The 16,612-nt window shown below is 30.2% G+C and overlaps 1 protein-coding gene and 1 long non-coding RNA gene across 4 annotated transcripts; one reads left to right on the forward strand and one right to left on the reverse strand.

Annotated features, from left to right (window-relative positions):
- The first annotated feature begins 1,004 nt into the window (after positions 1-1,004).
- Positions 1,005-3,881, forward strand: LOC107919038 (uncharacterized). Of its 3 annotated transcripts, none has more exons than XR_001690345.2 (3): positions 1,005-1,181; positions 1,522-2,230; positions 2,308-3,881. It is a non-coding gene; the product is annotated as an uncharacterized lncRNA (long non-coding RNA). The 3 variants fall into 3 exon arrangements; XR_001690347.2 differs by having other exon boundaries at positions 1,556-2,230; XR_001690346.2 differs by having other exon boundaries at positions 1,561-2,230.
- Positions 3,882-12,645: 8,764 nt separating this feature from the next.
- LOC107920086 (ethylene-responsive transcription factor ERF119) lies at positions 12,646-15,210 on the reverse strand. Its single transcript, XM_016849605.2, has 3 exons — positions 15,059-15,210; positions 14,366-14,656; positions 12,646-14,248 (listed from the first exon to the last, which is right to left on the reverse strand). Exon 3 carries the CDS (start codon positions 14,025-14,027, stop codon positions 13,011-13,013), a length of 1,017 nt encoding a protein of 338 aa, XP_016705094.1. The 5' UTR covers positions 14,028-14,248; positions 14,366-14,656; positions 15,059-15,210; the 3' UTR covers positions 12,646-13,010.
- Between the last annotated feature and the right edge of the window lie 1,402 nt (positions 15,211-16,612).

Here is a 16,612-nt window from a genome sequence, read left to right on the forward strand (position 1 = left end):
GATAGCCAAAATATATGATAAAATAGAATTTTAGAAAATATACTATATACATAATGGATTGAAAGCATACACACACATATACATATATATAAATTTAAAAGCAATCACATGTAAAAAATAACATAGAAATGATAATATAAGATTAAATTAATTTGGTTGTATGTGTACAAATATATAAAAACATTTAAATGAGGTACCACATAATATACTAAAATAATATGACATAAAGAAAAATCTCAAAATAATAATTTTATAAACACAAAAAAAAAATAAAGTTCTCAAATAACTTTACACACATAATTAAATGAGTTTTAAAAACAATAAGTATTTTTAAATAAAAAAACCATTAAAATAATATATGTACAAATATACACAAAAATATCTAAATGAGACACTGTATATAATATGATAAAACCAACTTCACAATAATAATATAAAAAAAACAAAGCAAAGTTAATAAAATAGATAAAAGTATTAAATGAATTTTAAAATAATAAATATTTCAAATAGAAAGCTCAATATGAATATTTAAATAAAATTTTACGCATAATGTAAAATAAAATAATGATTTCAAAATAATGATTTATTTAAATAAAAATAAATATTATTAAAAGTTTGAACACATAAAAAAAATATTAAATGAATCTCCTCAAAATAATGAATTATATAAACAAAAACCTAATTGAAATAAAATTAAAATGAAAAGGGATAATTTATAAATTTTGAAATTAAACGGAGGGCTAACGCACAATACGCGTAAATGTCAAGGGACTAAAGTTGGAAATAATCCTAGTCCCAAAACACAAGGCTTAAACGCGGGTTAAATTGATGTGATTTATTAATTCCAGATGCCATTTAAAAATAACTAAAGTACACATAGGGCCTAATTCCACATTATAGTGAATGAGAGGGGTCATGCGTGCAAATCTCCCAATTTAAGCCAAGGCACATGAATCTGGCCTGCTAAATGGGTCAACACGCGGGTCTTTATAATGGCTAAATCAGCCAAATCAAACTAAACCCCCTTTTTCCCTTTATCAAACCCTAAATCTCCCCTCTTATTGTCGATTTATCTCAGCCAATAGTGCTCTCAAGCCTGAGGAATGACTTTCAGCCTTGAAATCTTCCTTTGGCTTCGACTTTAACGAAGCAAAGAAAAGAAATCCATGGCATTTTGCAAGGTAAAACTTATCTTTTCCTTTTCTTTTATTTTTTTACATGCAATTGCGAAAGACTCAACAAAACAAAAAGAAAAATGGAATCAAAAATTAAAGAGACTGGAAAATGGAGAATCACCTTTCGATTTTGATAGCCTTTTTGTATTTCAATATGCGTAGTATGCTTCCCTTTGAAAATACATTTTTTTTTTTGGCCAAATTCCCAAAACAAATAAAATAATAATAATAATCACATATCAAGTACTATTAATGAGATGGTAATGAAATTTTTATTTGATACTCATGTTATTTGCGGAATTAAATTATATAGTATTAACTATTTTGCTAATTTAATAATGTTAAGGCCCGTACCGCTTATTGAGGAGCCGTGTTAATAGTGTAGGGTTTCTGCCCGATGAATGCCTAATACCATACTTGGAGTTTGTCGGGTTCAGATCAGCGGCATTGATCCGGACTTTTGATCTGCGATACGACTTGATTTCCGTTTTAGTCGAGCGATGGCGTCTGGAGACCCACACATTTCATTTGCTGTTCGGGGAGTGTACCATCACTCTAGAGGATATTGCACTACAGCTCGGGCTTCCCATCGACGGGAATGTGGTCACGGACGTAAGTTCAATCTCTAGGCCGACTACCTTTTGCTATGAATTACTTGGACGCTCGCCAAGTGAGGGGAAATTTACCAGTTTGAGGTTTTCATGGCTAAAGGCTAATTTTGAGCATTTGTCGAGTATTGCCAATGAATGGGAGGTGATGCAGGCCGTTCGAGCTTACATTATGCACCTTATAGGGGGTGTACTCATGCCGGATGCAAACGGCAGTATGGTCCACTTGATGTACTTACCCCTATTATCCAATTTGCATAACACCCGTTCATACAGTTAGGGGTCGGCAGTGTTAGCCATGCTGTATCGCGAACTTTGTCGGACGACAGATCCTTCTGCGATGGACATAGGTGGATGCCTCATACTGCTGCAGTCTTGGGCATTTTACCGGATGCCATTCTTGGCATCCATTAGTCATCAATCATATATATTTTCACTCGTTAATAGGTGATGAATTTTTACTCATTATAAGAATTAGTTGACTTTTTCTCAAATTATATTGTTCTAACAATTTGTTTTCGTAGATGGAGCACTAATCTGGGTATCGGGAGGTCATACACGGTTCCGATATACCGTCTGATGATTAAGAATCATGCTGGAGAGGGGGTAAGTTTTTCCGATATACAGCCAGTAGACTCGCCTGTGTGTTTAGGCCGTGCCAAACCTGTAGAGTATACTAACTCAAATTGAAAGGGTACCCAGGGGACACACGGCCGTGTAGCATGACCGTGTGTCGCAAACAGCTGAGACACACGCCCGTGTCTCTACCCGTGTGGACAAAAATAGGTTATTTGTAAAACCAATTTGCCACCCTTCTTTTATACACATAAAGCAACCCATATGGTACCATTTCAATACATATTTTAGCAATCAAAACATGCTATTTCATTCACATATCATGTCATCTATCCACAACCATTTCAATTACTTAATTCCATATTCAAGAACATGTCAAATTAATATGCCAAAATCATCAAGACTTATTTAAGTTCTAAATGCATTTCCTTATCAAGTTATCATATATATCATGACACAAAAATTGCACGATATCATCATCTCAAATTCAAACCACAATAGGTTAATCTTCCAAGCATTAATACATCATTTAATAATTAACCAAGTGAACAACCATTTAGCTATATCAACAACTATGGCAAACATACCAAAACAAGCTAACATATAAGGAATTATATACATCACATATATCACTTATCAAACATATAATTCAAGCTAACTTAAATGGCCATACACACCAACATTTTCAAGCCATATCTCATGGCTAATATCATAGCTCAAAACATACTAAAATGATACTAGCCTATACATGCCATATATCATATATACAAAGCTTCAAAAGTACTAACAAAATGATCGATTATGTGATGACGCTTCCCGAAGATCCTCGAGTCCAAGTTAGCTTTAATTCTCTATAAAATATAAACAAAAAACACACAGTAAGCTTCATAGCTTAGTAAGTTCGTACTAAATATACTCAAAAATTCATAATATACAAATCATCAATTCATACTAATTATTATCTAAATCATGGTGACCAACAAACTTTCCTCATACTTACTCAAGTGTTTATGAACAAGTTCATAACTTCTTCTATTTGAATTTCATGCTTTATATGTACATACATGTACAAAATCATATTGAACTCATACATTTACGTAATAATGTCGAATATTCGATATCTCGCACACTAAGTTCCAAAACATAACCGAAGTTATTATAATCTCGCACACTAAATGCCTTTCACAGCCAAAGCTATCTCAGTCTCGCACACTAAGTGCCATATATAGCCGAAGCTATTCCGATTCGCACATTAAGTTACATGATCTATTCTTCGTCGTACACAACCATCGTCTCATATATATAATTTATGTAATATTAAAGCATTAAAAATATAATTGTAACAATGTTTATCACGTACGAACTTACCTCAGACGTAAAAACGACGAAACTAGTCGAGTACTTTGTTATTGCCTCGATCTAAGTCTGGGTTCCTCTTTTCTTGATCTATATTATAACAAATTCAACTCATTTAATCACATAATCTTTCAATTTAGTCCACAACACATATTTGGGCATTTTTACACATTAGTCTTTAGACTTTCACATTTAATCAATTTAGTCCCTATTTCTCAAATACATCAAATTCACATATTTCAATTTAATCCATGCTTAGCCGAATTACCATAATACCCCTAGCAACCCATATTTCACGCTTATTCACACTTTTAATCCACATTTTTTTCTTTTCACAATTTAATCCCTACTTTGTATTTTTACTAAAAATAACTTAACAAAACATATTAGTCTATCAATAATTATTCATTTTCTATCATCAACACTAAAAAAAATTAAGCTATCATCAATGGCAACTCAAAAATTCATCAACAAATTCAAAAATTGAGGCATGGGCTAGCTATTACTCAAAGTAAGATCACAAAAACATAAAAATCATCAAAAACGGATCAAAAATCGTACCTTAATGAACTAGAAATGCTTGGCTGAATGAAAACCTAACCTTAGCTATTCCTCTCTTCAAGTTTCGGCTAATGAAGATGATAATCTAACAAATTTTAGCTTTTGTTTTATTTATTATATCATTTATTAACCATTTACCAATTTAACCTTAAAATTAATTCAATATTTCAATAATGTCAAACCAAATATCATCCACTACCTCACAATAGGGCTATTTACCTCATAAGGACTTTAGCTTTAAAGTTCTATAGCTATTAAACACCTTTAACTAATAGAACAGCACTTTTGCACTTTACGCAATTTAGTCATTTTTTCTCAAATTGAGCAATTAAACGATAAAATTAGCTCACAAAATTTTCACACATACATACTATTATGCTTTAAATACCAAAAAAACTAATATTAAAATATTTTTTAACATCGAATTTGTGGTTCCGAAATCACTGTTCCGATTTAGCTAAAACTGGGTTGTTACATATTGTGTATCACAATACGTCGAATCTGGTTCCTGACTGAAGACGCGTTAATGTTTTCATCGTCATTCACGTCTTCACCGTCAATATCATCGGGGACCTCATCCACATCGGCATCACTATCACTATCAACCTTGTGATCACAAGGATCACTACTATTGTATCCATCATCACCAACCATATCAATATCGGATGCAACATTAAAATCGATATCGATCCCGCGTATAGTCGATTCGCTATCAACGTATGATATTGGAGCCAGCATACATGGTTCTTGAGCTCCATGTTCTTCACCTAATGTAGTGAGATTTTTAGTTGGCTCCATACCAACTAACTCAGCAAATAACTGAATCGGTGCAGTTTGGTCACTCTGATTCCCACAATAAATAGTGATCATTGTCTCCATTTCTTCATCGTCTACAAGTTCTATTTCGGTGAATTTGATGGGATCTGTCAAAATTGGAAACTTGTAGAAAAGTTTCGAGATCCTTCTCCCACAACGTCTAACAATTTTTGCGCTAATTATTTCCTTTATATCATCGAACGAGACATTTCTATTAAATCTCATTGCTATTTGTTGGCGACATTCAACTATACATCCAACGGTTGTTGTTAAGATGATTCCATCGAAATAAACGCATACGAAAAACTGATTATCCATCTTCAATACTCAATCTATTAAAAAATAAACAAAAATTCTCAAAACAATTTCAAACAGCATAAAAATACTTACATAAAAATTTTAAAGAATAAAAAGAGATCATTTTTAACAATATCAAATTTATTGCCATTTCTAACAATATCTATAACAGAACTATTTTTAGTATTTATCTATTTTTTTCTGTTGTTATCACTAACTAACAATTACTTTATAATAGTTACTAACATAAAAACTTTCAAATATATTAAAAAATTTTAATACATAACATTCATAACCTAACAAATCAAAATAAACCTTAAACAAATAATTAATTTAAACACAAAACTTACTAACAAATCACAATAAACAAAATAATTTTAAAATAAAATATAAAAATAACACTAAACAAACTATATAATACTAACAAAATAATTTTTTCTTATCATAATCTATTTTATTTGAAAATAACAATAAAAATAAAAATACATTTTCTTTCTTCTCTTTTCTTTCTTTCTTCTCTCTTCTTCCTTTCTTCTCTTCTCCTTCTTTTCTTCCTTATGTTCTGCTATTTTTTTAACTGATACAAAAATTGAGCCGGATGGCAGAGGGGGGAAATGGTACTGGTGCCATCTATCAAATAAGGGTCACCAGTGCCGCCCATCAGATAGGGGTCATTGGTGTCGCTTATCATATAGGCACCATACCCCTTCCGTATAAAATACCGCATATGTACCATTCTGGACAAAGTGGTATCACCTATCAATTTAGCTGGACAAAGTGGTGCTGCCTATCAATTTGGCACCACTATTAAAATATATATATTTAACTCAAATGTGTCAGAATTTGAGGGTGATGCTGCCTATGCACCACCCTCCACTTAGTTGAATGTACCATTTTAGTACATAATTTATTTAATATGCCATTTCAGTAAATTTTTTTTAATTTTATAATGTATAGGTAAAAAACCCATATATGTGAGTTCTTTTATTTGTACATTTTTACACATTAATAATTTATTTTATAATTTTTATTACGTTTATATTAGTTTTATGTCATCACTCGATTCATATCCCTTTTTTTTCTTGAATAAATTGTTAAGGTGATCCAATTTAGTGAAAATTATTTTGTTTTGTTTTGTTTTTGAATGATATATTTAAATTAGTTTATCCAAAAGTTGAGTCATTAATAAATTTAAGATTAAATTTAACCAATGAAGAAAAAAAGTTTAAAAAAAATCATTTAAATAATTAATTTTTTAATTTAAAATTATGTATTTACAAAATTTTTGGTACATTAGTCTGCAAGTCGATTTAAATATTATCTCTACTTCACTTGCAAAACTATTATTTATTTTTAAACGATATCTAATATTAAATAATTATAGCAAATTTAATTTTCATTAAAAAATTAAATGAATATTTATCATTTAATAAAACTTAACTTAAAATTAATTTCAAAATTTTACTATTAATTAAATAATTAATTAAATCTACAACTGTCATAAATGTTATTGGCTTAATATATTAAAAATCCCTTAAATTATTACACTTTGTTTAAACAATCCTTTTTAACTACAAACATAATATAAGGGTTTATTTAAATAAGATATAATAGTTTAAGGGCCTTTTTAATATATTAATAGATGATATTATTGGTAAAATGGCATGAAAATAGAAAACCCTAATTAACCAGCAATGTCTCAAAAAGTATGGATGGCAAAAGGAACCCATTGTAAGGCTTAATTCGGGTTTAACTCAACTCAAAAAACAAAAAAAAAAAAAGAGAAGAATTTGGTAGAAACTGCTTTGATTCTTAGGTTTATTGGAGGAAGAAGACTAGTAAATCAAAGGTAGGTTAGCAGTATCTATAGATGAAATTAGCATTCCCTATATTAATATTCTTTGGTTTTTGCCTCTTAAGGTGTGTTTTTCAAAGGGTCCCTTTACAGCAAATGATCATTCCCTTGGAAACGAACCTTTCTTTTACCAATTTCTTCGCCTAGTGTTTTTGACCATTCACAAACGGGCTAAAATATTATCATTGAAGACGTTGATGAATAAAATCTATATAGTTGAGAAATTAAATGCCCAAAGAGGGCAAAGTCAAAAGTGTGGTGCTTTCCTTTTAAAGGATTAAATAGGACCACAAAGCAAATAACATCGGCACAATTGCAATGTCATGCTGATATTCTTCCCCCAAAGAATCTAACTTTTCTTTACCCCACTAAACAAAATCAACTTTAGATCATATCATATGGTATTCCAACATCAATTTAAAGAGAACCAACCACTTAGAAATTAGTGAACCCCAAAACGTTAGTTTTTAATACAATATTTCCTTTAACATTCATCATTGGACAATTGTACTATATAGGTTAACATGGTGAATTCAAGTCACCTTAGTTCTGCATGCATTCCAACCCACACTTCAATTTTGAAAATTGTGAACAAATGATGGAAAGGGAAATCCAGATTGGGCTTTAGTTTGGGTCTTTTTAAGTATTTGACCTTCAAATGGGGTTGTTTGGGTTTCAACACATTCATTCATAAGACCCAAATAATTAGGTCTTTCTTCATCTTTTCGGATTGGGCTTAAATATACTTGAATAGGGTTGTATTTAAAGCATGCAATCCATTCACTCCCGGGGCCTTTAATGGCTGCATTTAAAGTATGCTGTTAACAGGGGGTCACGATGGAGGAAGTAAGAATTTTTTTTTTCTTTTATTCAATTAAATATACATATTTAATTCATTTTATCAAATAATTAATTTAGTTACAAATAAAATTTAAATTTAAATAATATTAGAACTTTACACATGTTACAATCCTATTAGCCCATTGTGCCAGCAGTTTTATAAAAATAAAAACAACCATTATTTGTAGCAAGTCCTTAGTTGTGTTATATTATATTATAAATTAAAAAATATTATATTTATTTTTAAAATTTTGTTATTAAATTTATAAGATTGAGCAAGTAGGATAAATATGTTTAAAGTTACTTTTTGTATATTTGAAATTCAATTATTTTACTTTTTTAAGAAATTTAATCTCTCTACTCTAAGGATTTAGAATACAACTTCAATCGTTAATTTTGTTAAGAAACTTCCATTAAATAGAAATCTATTATGATGTTAAGTCTACCAAGGGAGAATGCTTTTTTTTCAAATATCATACAACGGGAAGTTAATAAAAAAATAAATGGTGTTAATAATTGAATACGAATGTTGAAATCTGAAAAGTAAATAAACTAAAACCTTAAAAATAAAAGTAGAAATTTTCAAATGTAAAAAGAATAGTTTAACATAACAAATAATATGATTACTATTTATAAATTATGTTTTTTTTTATATTTGAATCATTGATACTAAATCATATAATATACTTTTATAATTAATGTTTTTATATTTATGTTCAAAACTATTTTTAAAAATAATTTATTGTTAACGAAAAAAACTCATTTATTATATTATTTGTATATTCAAAAACTACTTAAACATGATCAAAATCTATTGCATTTTTCTTTTTAATTTTAATATTATACTTTCTTAATTATTAAATTCATGTTTATGGAAACGTAATCAAAATTTAATGTAACAAATTTAAATGTATATCATTTAAAACTCTAAACCTTAAATGTAATTAAATATCATTTAATTTATATATTTTTAGTTTACAATCTCTTATTTAAAATTGACATTTAATTTAGACTTGTGGCTAGCTTGAAGGTTTATTCAAAAAATAGAAGGGTTTAGACAAAATATAGACTCAAAAAATAAATTTAGATAAAACATAATGTCCGTTTTCTAAATAGGTCAGGCCTCAAGTAAGCTTTTTTTTGCCCAACTTGAATTTTTAAAAAAAAAAAGTTGTTGCTGCTTTTTTATTATTTTTTCTTTACTTTGCTATCATTTTGTTATTATATTACTATTATTTTATTGTTATTATTTGAATATTATATAACTCTTGTTTTATTATTAAGTTTGTTATTATTTTAGAGGTATTTAATTGATACATTGCACTTATCTTAGTGTCATTTAAGTATATATTTTTCATTTGTTGGGAAACATTTATTTTAATATTTCTAGTGTATTTGATATATTATATTTTTTAAATTTATTTTTATATAAAAAATATTATAAAAAAAATTTAATACGAGCGGGTTGAACTTAAGTTTTAGTATTTTTTATTCGGATCAGGCTTGAGCAAAATTTTAAACTTGAGCCTAAATTTTTTACTTGGCCTAGCCCGGCCTATGAGAAACTCTACTTTTATTTTAAAAAATAAAATTTAACAATAAACATTTAAATTTTAAATAAAATATTCATATTACTTTTCAGACAGAATGGTAAATAAATGATAGTGAACTAAGTTAAAAGCTAATTCTCCTTGTGTGCCGTTGCTTACAAGTTACTCAACATTTTATTTCCCTTGATAGAAATGATTAAGAGTTAATTAAGAGGTATAATCAGCAATCGACTACTTTAATTATCTACTAGTTGTTTAATCCCACTACCCAAACTTTTCTAAGTTGAATGTCTTGTGGTGGAGAAGGAATAGTCAATGAAGACATTGATTTCCAAATTCCAAGAGTTTGTCGCCCTGTTTAAACACGACATAGATTTTTCTTTTTTCACGTAAATTTGTTCAATGCCCATCCTATTTAATTGTATAAATATAAACCACCTTCAATTTCATATCAAATTATATTCTCTATTGTTATCCATGAATTGAGAATATAAATGCTGTTTGAAAGGTGAGAAAATACAGTGAAAGTGAGAAGGTTACATCATCAATTTCAGTTAAAATGGTTGAATTACTTTCACTAATTCGTTTAATTTAATTTAATAAACTATTAAAAAATTAAAAATAAAGAAAATTGGTTCAATCAATCCAATCAACTAGTCGGTTGAACTAGCTTGACCACTCAGTTCAATTAGTTTACCGGTCAACCAATCAAATCCCTTAATCTAGACCAATACCTCGATAGATTTTCGATCCAATCAACCAATTCGATTCCAAAAATAATGATAAAATGATGACAAAGCCAAGAACACACAAGAGGGTTGGCAAGGCCTAAAATGCTAACATTTATTTGTACTCCCTTTAAAATTGATATAATGGTTAAAATGCACTTTCACCCTCGATATGGTAAGATTTCAATTTAGTCCCATTAAAAATTATTAAATAATATTTTAATACAATAATAAAATTATACTTTGACCTTTTAAAAATATAATTTAATCTTGCTCCGCCATAAAATATATTTTTTACTTTGTCCCTAAATGAAAGAATGATATAAGAAAATAACAAATTAGCCATAAATGTTTAGCATAATCGTAAGAGATATTGTTTTCTCAAGAAAGAAATTCAAGTTCAAACCATAAAAATGACATTATTGGAAGGGGTAACAATAAAGTTAACTTTCTTTTTAATTTTATTGACGTAGCATACATGTGGATTACCACATGGATGAATATGAGTAAAATATTTAAAAATGTTATTTTTTTTATAATTTTCATACTTTCTAAATAATTTTAATGCTTTGTAATTTTAAAAATATTAAAATGTGAATGTATCATCCACATGGTTATCTACGGGTATGTTATGTCAGTAAAATTAAAAAGAAGTTAACTTTTTTTAATTACAAATTTAAAAATTAAAGAATATGAAAGGATAAAATAATTTAGAAAAAAAATTATTGTGGTAAAGTGAAAAAACCAAAGAAGAAAATTGATTATTAAACATTGAAAACCAATACATTATATATACACATACATTGAACCATTAAAAGTTGAAGTCAGCCAAAGTCAATAATTAATCTTAATGATGCCATACCCCCATTAGCTTACCAAGTATTTGAAGCCAAAAGTTGGCATCTAGGTGTACACATCTACACCCTAATATTATTAGATATTATGTTTTTTTTATATATTTTATATTTATATTAGGTGTTATGTTTAAATATGGATAATATTTTTTTGCTTAATCTTGTATTAAAAAAGTATAATATTAGATATAAGAATTATAAAAATATTATATTATATGAAATAGGAACACAATTATAAAAATATATTAATTAATGGGTTGTTAAGTAAAAATGAGAAAAAGAAATGGGAGGCATTGACTTAGAAAGATGGGGAGTGGAGCAAATTGCGCACCACCTATCCAACCATTGGCTATTGCATGCTCTCAGAAAAATAATCAAATCATATGTTCACGTCCTAATCAGTTTCTACTCTTGACTGCCAACACGTTTCATTGTTTTGTGCAATCAATATAACGTCAATCTCTCACATATTTTTATTTACATATTTAAATGAAAGCACGTATTGCCACTGCAAAGATTCGCCTTTTCTTATGTGTTTGTTTTTTAACTACAACTAGTACTGTTCCAAAATAAATTTTTTAGTTTGAAATTCTGTCTTTTATTTAAGAAATAGGTTGGATTAAAAAGTAAACGAGTTTTTCTATTAAAAATCATATTTATTTTTATAAATTTTTAACAGTAAAAATAAATTAAATTCTTAATAAAAAATTAAATTATTTATGAAGATTAATTAATTTATTTATTAAATAATGAAAATTTTACGGTTGATATTATGAGAAGCAAATAAAAACCTATTTTATGTTTTATTCTCAATTCCCAAGTAAAAAGCGTTTTCAAGATAAAACATTAATGTTACAGTCAAAATGTATATTTTTTAAGGCAAAAATACTAATACGAACAACTATAGCCAAGAACATTAAAGATACGTCTACCATCAACACATCAAATTCATAAATCATTTTAACCATTTGTATAAGGAGACAATTATAAACTAAATTAATTTTCCAACCTACATGTCAAGTACAATATAAATATTTAATAATTTTAATTATTTATTTAGTTATTAGTATAATATGGACTAAAAATTAACTTCAAAAAATGCAAAAATATTTTTATTTTTATTCCACCAATTAAATTAAACGTGGGTAAAAATGAAAAGAGTAGAAAAAAGTCCAACAGAAGGCATAGAGCAGAAAAGACATAATGAAAAGCAGCCGTTCCCTTAGAATCAAAGCATTAGGTAGATGTAGTTTTCAAACCCCAACTAGAAGATCCCAAACCCCTACTTTTCCCCCTTTTAACAACAATAAATGGACCTAAGAATATATACCGCTACTCCTCAACCTCGTTTCATTAAAGCACGCTGATTCATCCAACTACCATTATCATATCAATTTGTAGTAACCATGACAATGAATCAATGTTCTAATTTAATTAAATAAAAACTTCATTCCATCAACAAAAAATATAGAGTATCTTAAGCATGTGAGAATGAGCAAAAAAACCAAAAAACAAAACAGTATCAATGGTGCTCCAAACATCAAAACACTTTCCAGATATACGAGTCCCTTGGGACGGCTCTATAGCACAAGAAAACCCAAGGGAATCAAGACCGCTCATTTCTCCTTTTCAACTCACCAGCATTACACATACTAGACTCTGCACTCACAAAAATAAAGCACATCACTAACAACTCGTCTTGGAGAGTCCCTGTGATCACTTTCTACTTTCATGATTTGACCCAACACTTAGCTAATAACGCTTTATAATATTAACTTCTCCTAACTGCAAAATTTATGGGCAAGCAATGTTGAGGGGGGCTACTTCATCGAAAACAAAATCATCAGTGCTGAAATCACAATCTGGTAGATCGCTTGGCTCATCGGCTCCGATCCCGCAAATACTTAGGTCCTCAATGCTGCAATAATCTTCCAACATCATACCAAAATCGTTGACAAACAGGTAATCAGCAGCCTCAGCATCTATGTTCAGCTCTTGTCCAACTGAGCCAGATAGCAATGGATCATCAATGAAACAGAGGTCAGGTATCGGTATATCAGCAAAGTTCGCATCGAACACCTCTTTGTTGGCATCACCGCAATCATCATTGTTATTAGAGACTGAAACAGATGCAGAAGTATCCAATTCATGCATCGAGGATGGTGAAGTATGCGATACAAGGCTCTCAGACTCTTCTGAAGCAGAGGGAACAGTGTTGTTGTGAGAAGCAGCTGCAGAACATGAAAGGTCGTTGGTTTTATCAGATGAAGCAGAGGCGGCGGCAGCAACAGTGAGAGCCTCAAACTCGAGCTTCTTAGCTTCATAAGCCTTGGCTGCTTCTTCAAGGGTATCGTAAGTTCCCAACCAAATCCTGGTTTTCTTGAGTGGATGCCTGATCTCAGCAGCCCATTTGCCCCACTTCCTTTGACGAACCCCAACAGGTTTTTTGGTTTTAGCCACCAGAGGTTTGTCTTCAAGGGTTTTACTCAAAACCCTTTTCCTGCTAGTAGGGGTTTTAGAGTTACTGTCTTGTGAAGATGTCTCGGATTCAAGAGGCTTTACCTGAGGAGCCAAGCCTAAAACAGGAACTCTAATTTCACGAACAAAACGCCTTCCCCTTGGAGCCTTTCTAGCAGCACTTCCCTCGGATTCATCTTCACTTGAAGATGAATCGGTTGCATATGGATCATGGAAGATGACTCGAACTTTCCTAGTCATTTGGGTTTCTTCTTCACTCATCGTTGATTCGGGTTTTTTAGGCTTTTTGCCGGACTTACTCAGATTCATGGTTTGTTTTCGATGCTCTAACATTTTTGGAAGCAAAACTCGGTAAAACTCAACTAAAACCCCCCTCAAAATACCCGGAAAAACTGTAGACAACTATTTAAACAAAATCAAATGACAAAAAAGGGTGACAAAGTCGAAAACTATGAAAGCTGTATCAAGTATGAGCCCCTCTTAGAAACAAGAAAAGATAAAAAAATCGTTGTTTTATGTGAAAACCTCCAAAGCACTCAACTCCAGAACAACTCCTGCAAACCAAAAACAAAGCAATCCGACATCAAAACAACGAAAATACCCAAAAGAAAGCACAACAAAAGGCAGATTCACATAAAAAACTAAAACACGGGGTTTATCTGTTGCCATACTTTTTGGGTCTCAAACGCATCGAAACAGTCGAGAACACGATATTCAGTCTCTGCCTATAGAAGCAGAGAATCATGCAAGAAACAGCCAACAAAGCGGTGATGAACAAGCGAGCACAGACAGTTGTTGTAGAAGATGAAAAACAGAGCTGCAACTGAGCCCCAATCAAAGCAAAATCAAACTCAGCCGACATAAATTCACTAATCAACCTCCCTTAGCTCTTCCAAAGCGCAACCGAAACCACCAACAGAGAGAAAACAACGCTCAACAAAGCCTCCTCTCTGCCGTTTTGCCTTCTCAAGAGAACCCAAAACGAGAACAAAAGAAAATAGACTTAGATACTGCTAGATCTAGCAGAAAAAAAGAGAGGAAAAGAAAAAAAGGATTAGAAATCTATGGCTCTGATTTTTCTCTCTCAAACACTATTACCCCTAACAAAAAACCAGCAAAAATAGCCTCTTATCACTTTGTTTCGAACAGTAATATAGACCACACCACCAGAGTGAAAAACAGTGTAAAAAATAAGACCGACCAACGAGGTTAACAGAGAAACACAAATCTCAATGGAAGAAAAAACATCATAAAAAATTATTTAAAAATAATCAACAATTAAATAAAATAATAAAAAACCCAAAAAACCAATTCCATTTCCCTAAAAATTCAGGAAAAAAATAATATTTATTAGTTACCATTACCTTCTCTCTCTAGTAGGTATGGACTGACTCTGGATTTTCTACTATTTTTATTCAAATCTTGACGTCGCTTTCTCTTTTTCTTCTGCCCTGTTTTTCTTCTTCTTTCCCTAAGGCCATTCACCTTTTACCACCGAGCAGCCTAAAACCGGCATTAAAGCGAATTATATATGTGAATAAATATATTATTAAATTAATTAAAAGAAAAAGTTAAATTGAATTTATTTATGGAAATAAAAAATCAATATGAGCTGTCATGCATATCGTATCATCATGCATGACCAATCTTACCATCTCATGCGTATCATGTTTCACTTGGCACGGGGTTTTTAACTAGCACTTGGCACTCGTTATTGTGTATCCACGCTCGCATAGACCATCACAGATTGGTCCAGTTGACGGCGTGTTGAACACACACCTTAAGTGAGAGAGTGGGGATAGAGCTTCTGATGTCCGCATCTCTATTTTGGTATGGACGAAGCGCCGCGATTCGGCAACGTATTAGTGAAGGATTTTTTTTGGTGTTTACCACATAATTCGCGTAACATTTGGGTCTAGGACTCTACTAAATTACGATATAACCACTGAGGAAGTGACGGGGTTTCATTTCTTCTACGTTCTAGGATTCCCTTTTTATCACTTTAGAAGATTTTTAGGGGGAAATCTCCGTATTTTTCTGCTATTTTATTTTTGTTCTCAAATGATTCTGGTTTGAAAATAATAAACAGCCCATAGGTGATCTTAAATACCTCATAACACCATAAATGTGTACCTCCAATTTATTCTAACTACAAATACAATTATATGCACGAGGAAAACACATTAAACATAAAACATGCATAATTATATTTTCATCTTTTGCAAATACATTAAGGTTTTAGGTTTTAAAAGGAAAATTTGGTTCACATAAAATAATAATAATAATAATTAAAATCGATTTAATGTTTGGACAAAATGAAACACGTTAAAAGTTGATGATATAAATTAAAACAACACGTTTTATATAGTTAAGTGAAATTAAAGGACAGCTACCCAGACATGGCAATGCAATGCAACCATAATGTAAAGTGGAAAAAATCCAATTACATTTAACAATGCATTTATTTTTATATAAACATTTAACTGCAGCATTTACAAACACCGTAAATTCAACCTTTTCTTCTTCAACAAATTTATTTAAACTTTTTTTTTATCTTTATTACACAATTAAAATTATTTTTGAAGGGTTTGATTGTAGGAAGGGATCCTGTATTGAATGTGATTTAAAACACCATAACTCATGTAGGTTTGTTACACTCATAACCACTATTTACAAAACCATTCAATTAAATAACCAACTAATCATCATGTATTTATGTAATTGTAAAATTTCTCACTCTAAAATTTTAAATTCAAGATAAATGTGGTATTTACTGTATATTGTGCATTATTTTTCATTTTCTTTTTGAAATAATATTCCTTTTTGTGCTTAAATTCTAGTGTATATATATAAAGAAATTCTATAAAATTGTGATTCTACATCTTCCCACTTAATAGTTATTAACTTGTTATGAAATA

The sequence above is a fragment of the Gossypium hirsutum genome, chromosome A12 (genome assembly GCF_007990345.1).
Source record: "Gossypium hirsutum isolate 1008001.06 chromosome A12, Gossypium_hirsutum_v2.1, whole genome shotgun sequence".
Taxonomy (NCBI): Eukaryota; Viridiplantae; Streptophyta; class Magnoliopsida; order Malvales; family Malvaceae; genus Gossypium; species Gossypium hirsutum.